The sequence below is a fragment of the Lissotriton helveticus genome, chromosome 5_1 (genome assembly GCF_964261635.1).
Source record: "Lissotriton helveticus chromosome 5_1, aLisHel1.1, whole genome shotgun sequence".
Classification (NCBI taxonomy): domain Eukaryota; kingdom Metazoa; phylum Chordata; class Amphibia; order Caudata; family Salamandridae; genus Lissotriton; species Lissotriton helveticus.
The window spans coordinates 1253847246-1253861636 of NC_136065.1; the positions used below are offsets into that span (position 1 = coordinate 1253847246).

Here is a 14391-nt window from a genome sequence, read left to right on the forward strand (position 1 = left end):
CACGTTTGTTCCAGAGCCACAGGCCTGCGCAGCAACAACCTCAGCGCGGACATGGGAACTTTCAGGACCATCAAACGCCAGTGGGTGGCAGAATTCACCATCCTCTCCCCCACTGGCTTAACATCACATCGGACAAGTGGGTGCTGCAAGTTGTCCGAAGAGGCTACTCCCTCCCCTTCGAGACTACCCCACCAGCCATGCCACCTCAGTACTACTGCACGTCGGGGGACCATCTTGCGCTTCTTCAACAGGAAGTCACGGTCCTCCTGGCCAAGGGGGCCATCAAGCGCGTTCCTGGGCCAGAAGTAGGTTGTGGTTATTATTCCTACGACTTTCTGGTCCCCAAAAAGGACAAGGGCCTTCGTCCTATCTTGGACCTCGAGAATGTCAACAGCTTCCTCCGGAAGGAGAAGTTCAAGATGTTGACGCTAGCTCAGGACTTGTCTGCCCTCGACCCTGGAGACTGAACGGTAGCGTTGGACTTGCAGAAGGCATATTTCCCCGTCCTGCCGGCCCACCGCCGTTACCTGTGGTTCACAGTTTGCCACAAGCACTTTCAGTTAACCGTCCTCCCCTTCGGCCTTACCAGCGCCCCTCGGGTGTTCGTGAAAGTGATGGAGGTGGTTGCAGCTCATCTGCGCAGATCAGGGGTTCCAGTCTTCCCCTATCTCAATGACTGGCTGTTGAGGGCTGGCTCGGCCCAGGCTGTCGTTTCCCACCTCCAGACTACGGCCAAACGCTTGCATTTGCTGGGGTTTTCTATCAATGAGCCGAAGTCACACCTGATTCCCTCTCAGAAGCTCCTCTTCATCGGAGCGGTTCTGGACTCGGCGCAGTTTCGGGTTTATCGCAGCGAGTCCGGGATATTCAGGCTATGATTCTGATCTTTCAGCCTCTATCCCCGGTTTCGGTCAGGATGACCCTCCGGCTACTGGGCCTGATGGCATCCTGCTAGTGGATCATGCCAGATGGCATATGCGGGCTCTGCAGTGGGAACTGAAGTTCCAGTGGGCACAGCATCAAGGCAACCTGTCCGATTACGTCCAGATCTCGGAGGGCACTGCATGCCAATTGCAGTGGTGGCTCACGAATCGCGATTGGGTCAGTGGCAGATCCCTTTCCCTTCCCCAACTGGAAGACACAGTTGTGACGGACGCGTACCTTCTGGGATGGGGCGGCCACCTGGGAGAGGCAGAGATCAGAGGACTCTCGTCTCCAGCGGAGTCCCGGCTCCATATCAACTTTCTGGAGCTTCGGGCGGTCCCGCCTGCACTGAAGGCATTCCATCCCTCTGTCAAGGGGAGAGTAGTGTAGGTGTTCAGACACCACCGCCATGTGGAACTGCAACAAACAGGGCGCTGTTGGATTGTGGACCCTCAGTCAGGAGGCTCTGCGCCTCTAGACATGGCTGGAACATCAGGGCATTTTCCTGGTGGGTCAACACCTGGCAGGTACTCTGAAGGCCAGGGCAGACAAACTCAGCCGCTGGTACATGATGGATCACGAATGACGTCTGAACTCTGACGTGGCACAAGGTCTCTTTCAGCAGTGGGGAGAGCATTGGTTAGATCTATTCGCCACCAAAGCGAACGCACAATGTCATCAGTTCTGCGCGTTGGAATTTCCAAGGCAGCACTCGCTAGGCGACTCTTTTCACCACGAGTGGAGCTGCCGTCTACTATATGCCTTTCCTCCTGTACCACTTCTATCCAGAGTGCTGAAGATCAAGTGCGACCGGGCCGAAGTCATTCTTGTGGCTCTGACCGCTGTTCCTCTCATTGGTGTATGAACGCTGCATTCGGCCGAAATCTTTCATCCCTGATATCGCATCGACGGGTCAGCCGATTTGAAGGACTCGCTTGAAGTTCCTGATTGGTACTCTCACCCCTCATCCTTTTGACTACCTCCGTGAACCTACCCGCTCACTCATTCGGTGACTGAAACGTACGTCGGCATCGACTCCACAATTGAAAGAACTCTGCGTAGTTTACCACATATTTATGTTTTTCAATACTTATTTAGTCTGTATATAGCCATGTTTCTATTCTGTCATTTTTGGACACTGACTGATAACTTGGGTATTATTTAATTATCTCTCCAATTTGCTATGAATTTGGGAAACTATTGATTTTTGCTTAATAATGATATTTTGTGACTGTTAATGCATTATGTGGTTTGCTGCCTTTATCTATCTGTTTATTTTTGCTTGATTGACTGGACCTACTAGGATCAGGACGAATGTTATTGTGTGAATGTGGAATATATGCTGTATGTTTGAGTGTGAATCTGAATGAACGTTGTGGGGAAATGTATTTTTGCTGTTATGTCTTATCTGGTGTCAATTGTACTGTACATATGAAAATTGATGAAAGAATCTATTTATGGATTTACTCCTTATAAATATTGCCTTTTGATTGTTTGTCCTCAGGGAGGGAGATTGTATTTCCGATGACTTCATTAGCACCGTTTTTAATTATTTGGGGTGGAGACATTCCCGTGTTTATTTATTGCTTCATTCCCCTGCGTCTCCACCTTCATCTGTTTTCAGGGGCCCCCGTGTTGTATTGGAATTCTTGTGGCTCTGGACTGGGCCCGAAGAGTCTGGTATCCCGAGCTACTCAGCATGGCTATCGATCTCCCGATCCGGCTGCCCCTTCAGGAGGATCTTCTGTCGCAGCAGCAAGGGACGGTCCTCCACCCGAACCTGTCCAGCCTCCACCTCCTTGTGTGGAGATTGAGCGGCGGCTGTTGACGTCTTTTGACCTGCCTACTGAAGTTTGTGATGTAATCTTGGCAGCCAGGTGTCCCTCCACTAAGACTGTATATGCCTGCAGGTGGAATAAATTTGTGGCATGGTGCCCAGCAAAGGCTGTGGATCCCCTTTCTGCCCCTCTTTCAAGAGGTCCTTCTATTTCTCCTTTCTTTAACCCAGCAGGGCTCTGCTCTGGGCACTATCCAGGGCTATCTCTCGGCCATTTCAGCTTTTTTACGGCTTCCAGATCAGCCTTCCCTTTTCTGGTCTCCTGTTGTAAATAGATTCTTAAAAGGCATTACTCATCTTTACCCTCCTGTTCTTTTCATAATGCCTCAGCTGGACTTGAACCTGGCCCTGACACATCTGATGTGTGCACCCTTTGAGCCACTTCACAACTGTCCTCTTAGTCTTCTTACTTTAAAGGCAGCTTTCCAGGTGGCTATCACCTCTGCCAGAAGAGTGAGTGAGCTCCAGGCTCTTTCTTCTAAACCTCTCTTTCTCTCTGTCCATCCGGACAAAGTTGTTCTGAGGACTCGTCCATCTTTTCTGACAAAGGTTGTCACTGCCTTTCACATCGGGCAGACCATCACTTTGCCCACCTTCTTTCAGCCTCCGCAGCTCTCAAAGAGGAAGAGAGGCTCCACCGTCTGGACCCAAAACGTGCACTTATTCTACCTCAACCGCACACAACATTTCCAGTTGGATGTCCAGCTCTTTGTTGGCTACGTGGGTGCCAAGAAAGGTCGAGCTGTGCACAAGTGGACCATCTATCGGTGGGTCATTCTGTGCATTAAGGCGTGTTATTCTTTGGCTAAAAAGGAGCTTCCAGTGGGGCTCCGCACCCATTCTACCAGTGCAGCGGCAGCCACTACTGCTCTGGGACGGGGAGTTCCCTTACATGACATCTGTCAGGCAGCTACTTGGGCCTCGCTGCACACGTTTACCAAGTATTACTGCCTGGATTCTCACAATTGAACCCCTGTAGAGGCAAGACCTAGATAGTCTGCTTACTGTAGAAGTCAATGGCGTGATAGCACATATAGCAATCAGAAAGCTACTAGGCACTGATTGGTTTCTGCTGGAGTTCTATGCCTACTACCAGGCTTCACAAGCGCCTAAATTGCTGAAAGTATACAATTAGGGACTGGCCCGGGGTCATCTTCTGCCCTCCATGAGTGAGGCAGTAATAGTCGTGCTTCCTAAATGCGGCCCGACCCCCTGAACGTAACTTTCTTACTCCTCCTATCACTGCTTAACCTGAATTACAAGGTACAATTTTGGCCACCAGACTGACAGAGGTGGTTGGGACACTGGTATGTAATCAAAGGGGAATGGATCACTTGTGCCTGTAATTCCAGGGTCTGGTGTGGTAACATGCATTAAAACACTCAAGCACGTATATCAACGAGGGCGGTATATCTTGATTCTCCGCCTCTAGAAACGTGAAGGCATCATCATTGGGTTTTATTCTGAAATGCTTTTCTCCACCTGGAGGTAGGATCACTGGTTCTTACAGTAGTGACCAGAAATAAGGTAAAAAAGCGAAGTGAGGATAGGTAAGAGTGAGTTAAAATTGATTTTCTTTTCTTCACGAACACTCTTTATTCAGAAGGAGTGGTAGCAAGGTTAAAAACGAGTTGGTGCTTCTATAGAAATGTTAATGTTCTAAAGCACTGTGCTGTTCTAGTGTAGGTCAGACGGTCGACAAGTTTCAGCACCGTATTATTGCCCAGGAGGTGTCGGATAGCTTTCTTCAGGACCTATGTGAAAATTTACTGTCACAGAAATTATAGGTACCCTGAAAGGGTGGTTTACTGACTCGCCCTTCTTCTTGGTCACAGATCAGTGGTACCTCTAACTGAAAGAACATAAAACAAGCATAACACAGACTTTCACATGCGTTTTACGCCAAGTTGTGAGGAAAGTAGTGTTGAGCCAGGTGAGAAAGGCCAAGGAAGCTGTCCTTGACATAATCACACAGTGGTGAAATGACAAAAATGGACTAGAGAGAAGATGGGGCACCAATACAGAGAGTTGATTGGTACATAGAGGACCCGAGACTGGGAGGAGGTCATGATTAGAAGATGGGCTGAGGTGATGATCTACAAGGGTATATGTACATTTGGGGAGATGACAGAGGAATATGGGCTGGGAAAGGAACAGTTCCTGTCCTTCTCTGCCCTATCTCACAGGTGTGATAAGGAGGACTTTGGGTCCCATTAGATACAACATTGACGGGGAGTTGGGGGGATTGGTTGAAGAACTCACTACATGTTGATATTCCAGATAAGGTGTGGGCTTGCTGTCTGCAGTCTGTTCAGCAAGTGACTCGAAATGCATGTTTTTGCCAGATACAGTTCTATTTCTTACATCATGCATACCTGACGCCACGGAGGATCAAGCAAACGTACACTGGTGCAGTTAATAGGTGGCCTAGATGTGGTGAGGATGAGGCAGACTTCTTGCATATGGAATGGTTTTGTGCAGTACTGTTTCCCTTCTGGCAGCAGGTTGCACATACGGTGATGGAGTTAATTGGCAGCTGTTTTCCCCTAGACCCGTTGCAGTGTCTCCTTCGCATAAGGAGTATTGCCAGAAAAACGAGAGGCCTAATGTGGTTTAAGAATCTTGCATTACTTTTATCAAATGCTACATTACTATAGCGTGGAAATCTGCGACACCGTTCCCACATAGGTGTTAGGCTGACCTCAGCAAATGGGCCGCAGCTGAACTGGCAGTCCACAGGAGGCTGCGCACTAGAGGACAGGTGAAGACTCGTTAACTTAATTGGGATGCCTTCATAGAGAAACTAGAGGTACAACTCAGCTGATCACCTTCTGTGAGGTAGAGGGACCTAGGGTAGATTGGTAGACATGACTGGAACCCTGATTTCCAAGCTGAATCACTTAATACCTGCAGATATAGGGAGAGGCACACTTGGGGTAATGAGGGAGGACAGGATGTGGGCTGTTTGGATGGACGGAGACACAGTCACATTGCTCTTCAAATGGGACGCAAAGAGAGATCCAGAGACTACAGGGGGAGGACAGCAGCCGGAGTAGAGTAAACCACGCACACACACAAGGTTAGATTGTTGTTTTGATGTGTTACATGATGTATCATGTACATTAAGCTACGATACTGTACCTGGTTCCCCTCCAACACTGTGGAGTATTATCATTGTTGTATATGATCTGTGGATATGCTCATACTTGGAAAATAAACACATTTAAAAAAAAGGTTGGCAACATGGCAACATTTGTTTCTGCCAAAGCAGTTTGTGAAACCTCAGTGGTACTTGCATTTGATTCTTGCTTTCCTAATGTGTACCACTTTTGAGCCAATGCACCCTTTGACCTTCAAAACGATGTTTCTAGTCACAGTAACATCAGTATGGTGTGTGAGTGAGCTTCAGGCCTGATCAGTCCAGCCGCCTTATACCACCTTTTTCCAGACAAACTAGTGGTAAGAACTCTGGCTGCATTCTGCCAACTGGATTAAAATGCATTCATAGCTCTTTTATACAGGGTCTGAACAAAGTTTAAAACCTGCCTCCAATTCATAGTTTCTCTTGAGGGCTTGTGGAGTGATAAGCTGAGTGCCTTTGTTTCCCTCCATTGCATTAGCATGTAGGTGTTGGGCTCCAGATACCTTTCGGCACGAATCCTAGTACAATAAAAGGAGGGCTGATGTCCCTTTAAATTAGGCTCAGCTGGAATTGAAAATAAGAAGCCCCCCCCTCCCCTTTGAAACTCTTTAGATTGCTGATCTGAAAGGAAAGCCGACAAGTTGTGGATGCTGCTGAGTAACTCCTTGTCTGCAAATTACTCCAGAACAACTGCAGCATAATTCACTGATCCCGAGCCTAGATCCAGCTCAAGAATCGTAGCTTTTTAAGTTTCCCAGGCCCATGTGTGATGTGCTGCTTCAGTCCTGGGTTTTCTTTGAATTCTGGGACTTGCTATCATTTTAGAAACAGGACTACAAATCCCAGAACTCAAAAACACCTGGCCTGAAGCATCACATCACACATGGACCTGTGAAACTTGGGCCCTATATGCAATAGCTTCCTTTTCCGCCTTGGTTTCCCTCATATCCTGGTCTGATGAAAGGGAATATATAATAAAAGGACAGAATGGAAATCTGGCGCTGAAGAAGAAAGAGTTGGCCTGATACACAAATGGAGGATTTTAGAAAGCTGTGGGGGAAGTAAAATGTGAGGGTCCCATTCCATAATCCTGCCCATGCAGCATAAGAACATAGCTGAGACCCAGCCACTGGCTGCATAGGCTCTGCTTTTATTTACTATTTGCATAAAGGTTAACATCACATTATGTGCTCTGCAAAGAGGGCAAGAATTGGGTGTACATCACCTCTACACATAATAACCCACTTTCAGCCTCCAGGCTCTCATTCATGCCCCATTCTAAACATCCACCCACACCCTGAACTCCCTCAGACACCTGAAGTGACTTAGTTCGCAGTATGACCCATACAAAGGTCTTATGTTGCCTGAAAATAAAATTACAGAAACATCTGAAAAAAGTAGATACTCTTAGGTTATGAAGTTTGAAGTGAAATATGTGAATTGTAAATAGGGACTGCTTTGCTGAGATTGATTACATTAGGGTATTTTACAGTTATTGAGAATTAGGAACAATTTTCCAAGTCTCATTTAGGATCTGTCACACTTAAAGCCCTGGGTCAGGGATGGGTGTAAAGTAGCTGAGATTGCACATACCAGTGTAAATGTAATGGTAGCTGGATTTGTAGAGCACTGCTGACCACCCACGAGGGTAACCAGTGAGTAGGTCTGTGCACGTGTGAGTGATACGGAGCAAAGTTGTCTGGTGGGTTGGTGGAAGTGAAGCTGGTGATTGAGAAGTTTGAACTGGCAGTGCTTTTGGGTGGGGAGACATTAGACTCTGACTAGTGGTGTGGAATAGGCATGAGAGGTCGAGGACAAATCTTATGGCAGTGTTTTGGATGGTTCGTAGTCTGTGAAGATGAGTTGGGATGCTGTCGTGGATTGCGTTGCCGTAGTTCTGTCCGCATGTGATTAGAGCCTGCTTGATCATACTTGTGGTGTCCTGTGGGAGCCCCTTGAAGATTTTACATAACATGCAGAGGACTTCATGGTGAGGTTGGTGTCTAGGATTAGGACTAAGGTTGTTGGTTGGGGTGGGTATGGGTGTGGGTCCGAATTCGGCGGGCCACCAGAGTACCTAGGTGAGCTCAAGAAGATCCGCACTTTCATCTAATTAGCCACGCTGGTCATGCTGTGTTTGAAGTTTGTCTTGGTGGTGAAAGTGTCATCTGAAAGCAAAAAAATTAGATGTTTGTCATCAGCATAGATAATGTTTATTCTGTGGGATCTAATGTTAGCCAGAGGAGTCATGTACATGTTGACAAGTGTGGGCCTGAGTAATGACCTCTGTCGGACTACGCAGATGAGTTCCTTGGATTCTGATGTGAATGGCATGAGCCTGACTCGTGTTCTTCCAGAGAGGAAGGAAGCTATCCTTTTGATTGCTGGTCCTTGTATTCCCACTGTGTCTAGCCTGGCTTTGAGTGTGTGGTGGGAGGCTGTGTCTAAAGCGGAGGAGAGGTCAAGGAGGAAGAGGGCAGAAGTCTGCCCACGGTCAAGAATGGTGCGTATGTTGCCTGTGGCAGAAATGGTGGGTGGTGCAATGAGTGGGACGGTTCTAATAAGGGGGATTGAGTGGGATAGGACAAAAGGAATGATGTCAATGTCAGCAGAATTGAGTGAGCCTTAATGTATAGATGCTGGAGGAAGGGCATCGCTGAAAGATTAGGAAAGTGGTCTTCCCTTGCCACTCCAATAGCCTTACTTTTATTTTTACCCCTAAACAAACCAATTTGCTTCTAGCTAAAACTGGGAGCGTTAGTCTAATCATCACTGCAACACTAAGGCAATGACATATGTCCTGCATACCTGTAAGTGAATAAGTAAGTGATCATAGTGAAGGACTTTAGCGTGGAGGGCAGGGAACTATCATAGTGAAGGACTTTAGCGTGGAGGGCAGGGAACTATCATAGTGAAGGACTTTAGCGTGGAGGGCAGGGAACTGGTCAGAGTGACTATCTCCTTTCTGGCATTTGTACATTTTAACTGAAGGCAGTGGGCCTCTTGTCTTACTGTAGTCACCTGTGCAGCTTGCCAAATAGGTCATGCTGGAATAGATTTAACTGTAGAATGGTTTCTTTAAATTTGAACAGGTCTGTAATGTTGTTTGTGCAAGATCAGTTAAATGTATTGTTTTAGGAGCCATTGTTGAAAGATTTAACATTCTCACATTTGAACTTCGTGGGTTATAATCTGCTCTTGTAAAGTGCATTCATCAATTCCAGGTTTGGATTTGTGGTCACCGAAGTGGCAGTTAAAAGATCACAGTGTAGACTAATCTTCAAAATCAGTAGTTAATAGATTTGGATATGATTATTTAGGTGCATGAGCACATTTAACCGCCTTCCATTGTACATGTAGTGATAGAATTTGGAAATATGCCTAACAAGCATACTGAAGGATTTTATGCCAATTTGAGTGTTACAATTTTGGTTGGGTTTCGGGTTGATACTGGTCTGCATTGGGCTAGTGCTTGTACACCTGTGAGCTTGGGACAGGTCTCAAAATCTGGCAATAGTGGACCCAACCGATCACCGCACCCCATGGAGTAGCAGTAGTGAGTCTCATCGCCTGCCTTGCATTCCTCTCCCCACTGGGCTGGTCTTTGCAGCCTATCGGTGCTGTTTAAGTCTTATTATTAATTTGACTTGACCCTTTGCCCCCTTCGCCCCTTGCTTGATCTCTTCAGCCTTTTTTTGGAACACAATTTCTATTTGAAACATTATGCTTCATTGGCCTGTAAAAAATGTTTTGGTGACTTTCAGATATTAATGTTTTCAGTTTCAAGAATATGCTTTTTTTAATGGACCTTGGGGCCAAATGGCCCTTTAGGTAAATATCTAAAGGCCCTTTTACCCACCATTTGCGCCCCCCCCCCCGGCACCGCCTTCACTTAGAGGTGGGGAAATTGCTTTTTTTCTGATGGTTAGGGTTTTCTACCTGCTTTGTCCGGTGGTACAAAAATGTGCAAAATCACAAAGCTGGTATTTTTAGCCCTTATCTGTAGTTACAGCAAATATAAATGGCAAATAATTTTAAATGTTTTCTAGAGCTTTTATTAACGACCCCCACTGATAAAGTAAATGTAGATATAAGTCATGGTACAAATGAATACATTTGATTTGTATTTATAGTCCTATTTAGTATCCTGTCTAGGCCTTTGCACATTCTTAAAGCTACAACAAACGTTAGTTATTCTTCTTTTGAAAAGGGGGCAACCCTACAGATGGTGCACCTTCAGCTGGCAACACTTTTTGGGTGGATCAACTACTGCAGAACTACCAGCTAACATTGATACGTCAGGCAGGTTTTAAGTGCCAGAGACTACTCTTTAGGCGACCCTGAGGATAAAAAAATGCAGAATTCTGTACTAGTATGGAGAAAAGTGGTGCTGGGACGTTAATTTAAAGATTTTCATAAACAGATTGCAGCTTTGGAGGCATTAAATGGGCGTGTACCAGTCCATCCGTTGTCAGGTTTCATTGCGGTGCACCTGTCATAATAGTAAAAGCATTTCTAGCAAAGTTTCAAATTTGCCCTTAATTACCCATTCTGCATGGCGAAAGTCCCATAGGTCTTTAAATGAGACTCTTTATTTGTGCCACCACTCTTTTAACACCATCTCAGTGAGCTTGTTTTGGTCTCAGTAATGGTTGTGTTCCAAGGAACATTTAGGTGAACATGTCCTATGCACTATGCATAATATAACATTGATCAAAGGTTCAGTACCCTTTTATACTTCTAACCATTTTCCTTCTAAAAGGGATGAAGGGAAATCTTGAGCCTACAGAAGCGGAAGTTTAAAAAATATATATATAATATTTTGAAGGTTGGTTAAGAGGAGTTTAATACCTAGTGCACAAGATTATTCTGCACTTCACTATGGAAGATGGCTGTGATGGAGGAGCATTGTTACAGGTCAGTAATTTAGATATATGCATGCTTGGTCGTTAAGCAGTGGGACCACTTCAGCTTTCTGTAACTTACTAAAGACCCATTAAAAGAAGCCCTGAGGCAATCAAGCCGGCGATATTTATTCAAAGTATATCTTCTGACAAACTAAACAAGCTTTGTCTGATGTCCCAACATCCTTCGTACTGAAGAGACTTTCATGTTGTGTGAAAGCTGAAGCAAGTTTTCTAACATGGGACTAGACATTCCTAGTAGAAATATCACCTAGAAGAATAACGCTCTGTGAAATGCATGTGCTTTTAAATACAAGCACATATGCTACGTCAGAATGCTTTGCTTTGAACAGCAGAACTATGCCTGAAAACAGTTAATTCTCCAAGATACCACGCGGTGGAGTAAAAGCAGTGCCCTTTGCACAAGTTAGTTAATGATTCTGTGCCAGGCAGAGGTGCACCTTGGAATGAATGAATTCTTGCTTCTTGTAGGAAAATGAGCTCTTGTTTGGACAGTGTAAGCTTTGGATGGAATTAGATGTACAAGAAAATATTAACTAGTGACAAATGGCAAAAGGGAGGGCAATACATGAATGAACTCAGGTCATGTAGGGCCTGGATTTTAATTGTTGGTCCGTCTAAAGATCAGACTGGGGCATTTAGAAATATCCTGAAGCTGCAGTTATAACTGTTTCAGAATTAATGTTTCACTGTTGATGGTATGTTATTTTAATGCAATACTCATAGCAGGATATGGTTGGCATTACCTCATTGACTGTGCTGTTCAGCTGTTGTAACCTTTTTTTTGATTCTGAGATAGTGCATTGAATTTCATGCCCTCTCGCCTGTCCCATCTTTGAGGCTGTGCCTTTTACTCAAGTTCTGTGTTTTTTTTTCTACTTGATAGATCGGCAGTGAAGAACAGCAAGAGAAGCTGCTACGCGAGTGGTTAGACTGTTGCGTCACAGAAGGAGGCGTCCTGGTATCCATGCAGAAAAGCTCTCGTCGACGCAATCACCCCCTGGTTACACAAATGGTGGAGAAGTGGCTGGACCGCTATAGACAGATCCGCCCTTGCACGTCACTGTCGGACGGGGAGGAAGATGAGGATGACGATGATGAGTGAATTGAATCTGTGAGGGAATGGCCGTGCAAAGCTGAATGGGGATCGTTCACAGGCAGGGCCTTGTGGGAGCCCAGCGCCGTAGAAAGATCATACCAAGGACTCTCCTGACCAGGACACTGTGGGATGCTCAACCCATGTCCATCCAGGGAACAGCGCGCGAACTGGCCAACAGTTTGTAAAAAGCTAATTTTATTATTGAGACAGAGGTTTTCTTTTCCTTTTCCATTGTAAATCTGTCCATAAATATAACGCATGTGGCTGTGTAAAAAGTTGTGTAATATGAAAACAAAGTATACCAGCATCTTACAATTATTGAGAAAAAGAGAACCAAATTCATATTTTTGGGCACTTCAAAAAGCACACGCTCTTTGTTCCTGGGAGATTCACGTACATTTTATTGCGAGCTTGGAAATCTGTCACTTTTTTAATTTTTCTGACACGGTTCCCGAGGTTCATGTAATGTTCCTCGTTTGAGTGCCCGGAGCAAGGGTTTGTGGTTGATTGTTTTTTTTTGTTTGTTTTTTGTTTTGTTTGCACAGACTAGCTGAAAGTTACAAGTATGAACAGGTTTATTTTATTAATATTTTACTCCCTGTTGTGCCCAGTATAATAAAATGAAATCTTTAAGGAACGAATACCTCTTGCAGAGTACAATTTGTTTAATGTTGTACTGATGATAACTCTGCCATTTATGAAATAACAATTGTCTCATCTGGGATTTCTCATTGACAACTTTTATTTTCTCATATAAGCCTTAGAAAATGTAACCACAAAAGAAGTTATAGCTGCAAGTTATTAATTCAGTGGCAGGTGTGTTTTAAATTGCAAGTTGGTAGTAGAACAACGTAAAAGGAAAGCTATCCAGTGCAAGTTCAAGGTGAAAAAAAAAAAGTTCCAGGGCTGACTAGAATGTTCCAAAAAGTTACCAGGTGCCTGGCGTCTTAAGCTTGTGTTTAACAGCCTTTTGTCATGATATTCTCAATATGAGGCAGAAATACATCTACACAGGTGCAGCTCCCCCATTTGAACAGAGAAGTGTCGTCTCACAAGCTCCAGAAAAATTAAACTGTAATAAAGTAAAATTTTTTACCATTTTACTTTTCAACAACCAGTCCTGAAAGAAGTGTCAGGAAGTGATGGAGCCAGCGCTGCCGAGTAGCAGCAGCAGAGGGCTATGCGCTATAAAAAAGTGCATGCGTTTTTGGACGGCCATGTTGGGACAGCCAGCCGGACATGCGCGTTTTACATTTCTCTAGCTTTGAGAACACACTGACCTCCTGTGCTCTTAGGAGCTCTGGTAGAGCCTGTTCTCTTCCAGGGGATCCTCATCAATGATCATAAGCACTGAATATTCCCGCACATGTGCGGGGACCCCGGAAATAATAAAAAAATATATACGAAAACATATATTCATACAATCACTTAGGGCTAACTTGGCTCCCGCAACACTGCACAGACTAGCACCTGCGGACCCCTCATACCTTGGCTTGGTCGTCGGTCATTATTCCGATGAGCTGGTCGTTTGCTATGTCCGTCTGATACCTCGCCGCCACAGAAAGGGTCCCCCAGTCGAGTGCTCCCTGGATCCAGCTGGCAGAGAGCGAAGGCTGGGCTGCTGGGAGACCGATCGTGGATGCTCGCCCGGACCCGCTGGCTTCGGTTAATCTGGCCCACCCTCCCCCTCTACCCCGCTTCAGGCCACTAATCACTTGGACCCCCGAGCCGGTTCTTGCCAAGATCTGCTGAAATTGCGCCTTCCCTCAGGCGAGTCCTTCTCTCCGCCGACGGACGCTCATCCATTTTTCCTGATCGCAGTGCTGCTGCCTTTAGCTCAGAGGAGCGGCGAGGCGGTGTCCTTCACCACGAGCCCCTGAACTGGTGACCTGCAGAGGATCCAGCGCCCCGGCGGAGCACATCCAGGCCGACTCTCGTTCACTCTTTCTGCAACTATTTAATGTGTATGTGGCCCCCCTTGCTGACATTGTGAGACCATTTGGGTTTACCCCGGTGTCGTACGCCGACTACACCCAGCTCTTGTTCCCTTTCCAGATTCTTACCCCAAAAATTAGGAACTCTTTTGCTGAGGGCATGAGAGCGGTATCCCACTGGATGGCCTCCAACTGCCTCCAGTGTAATGTGGGCAAGACAGAAGTCATGTTATTTGGGAAAGCAAATCTCCTATGGTCACCAGACTGGTGGCCTCTGGAGTTAGGACCTATTCCTTGCCCAAAACAATCAGTTAAGAATTTGGGAGTCTGACTGGACCAGAATCTGGTTTTAAAAGAACATGTGAATCTGGTGACTGGATCCTGTTTTCGTACAATTGGTCTCCTAAGAAGGGTTTTTCCCTTCTTCTCAGACGTTTACAGAAAGACCTTAGTCCAGGTTCTTGTAATTAGTCGGTTGGACTACTGTAATGGCCTTCTTATCTCGGCGAATGAACATGTACTCAACCGAC

General features: G+C 45.7%; 1 protein-coding gene across 1 annotated transcript in view; it reads left to right on the forward strand.

Moving 5' to 3' along the window:
* The window catches only part of ZRANB1 (zinc finger RANBP2-type containing 1), a 245816-nt gene extending 233248 nt beyond the window's left edge, over nucleotides 1-12568 (forward strand). The window contains exon 10 of the mRNA XM_078644031.1: nucleotides 11715-12568. Within this exon, the coding sequence (XP_078500157.1) occupies nucleotides 11715-11933 (219 nt within the window). The 3' untranslated portion in view covers nucleotides 11934-12568. The remainder of the gene's footprint in view (nucleotides 1-11714) is intronic.
* The last annotated feature ends 1823 nt before the right edge of the window (nucleotides 12569-14391 follow it).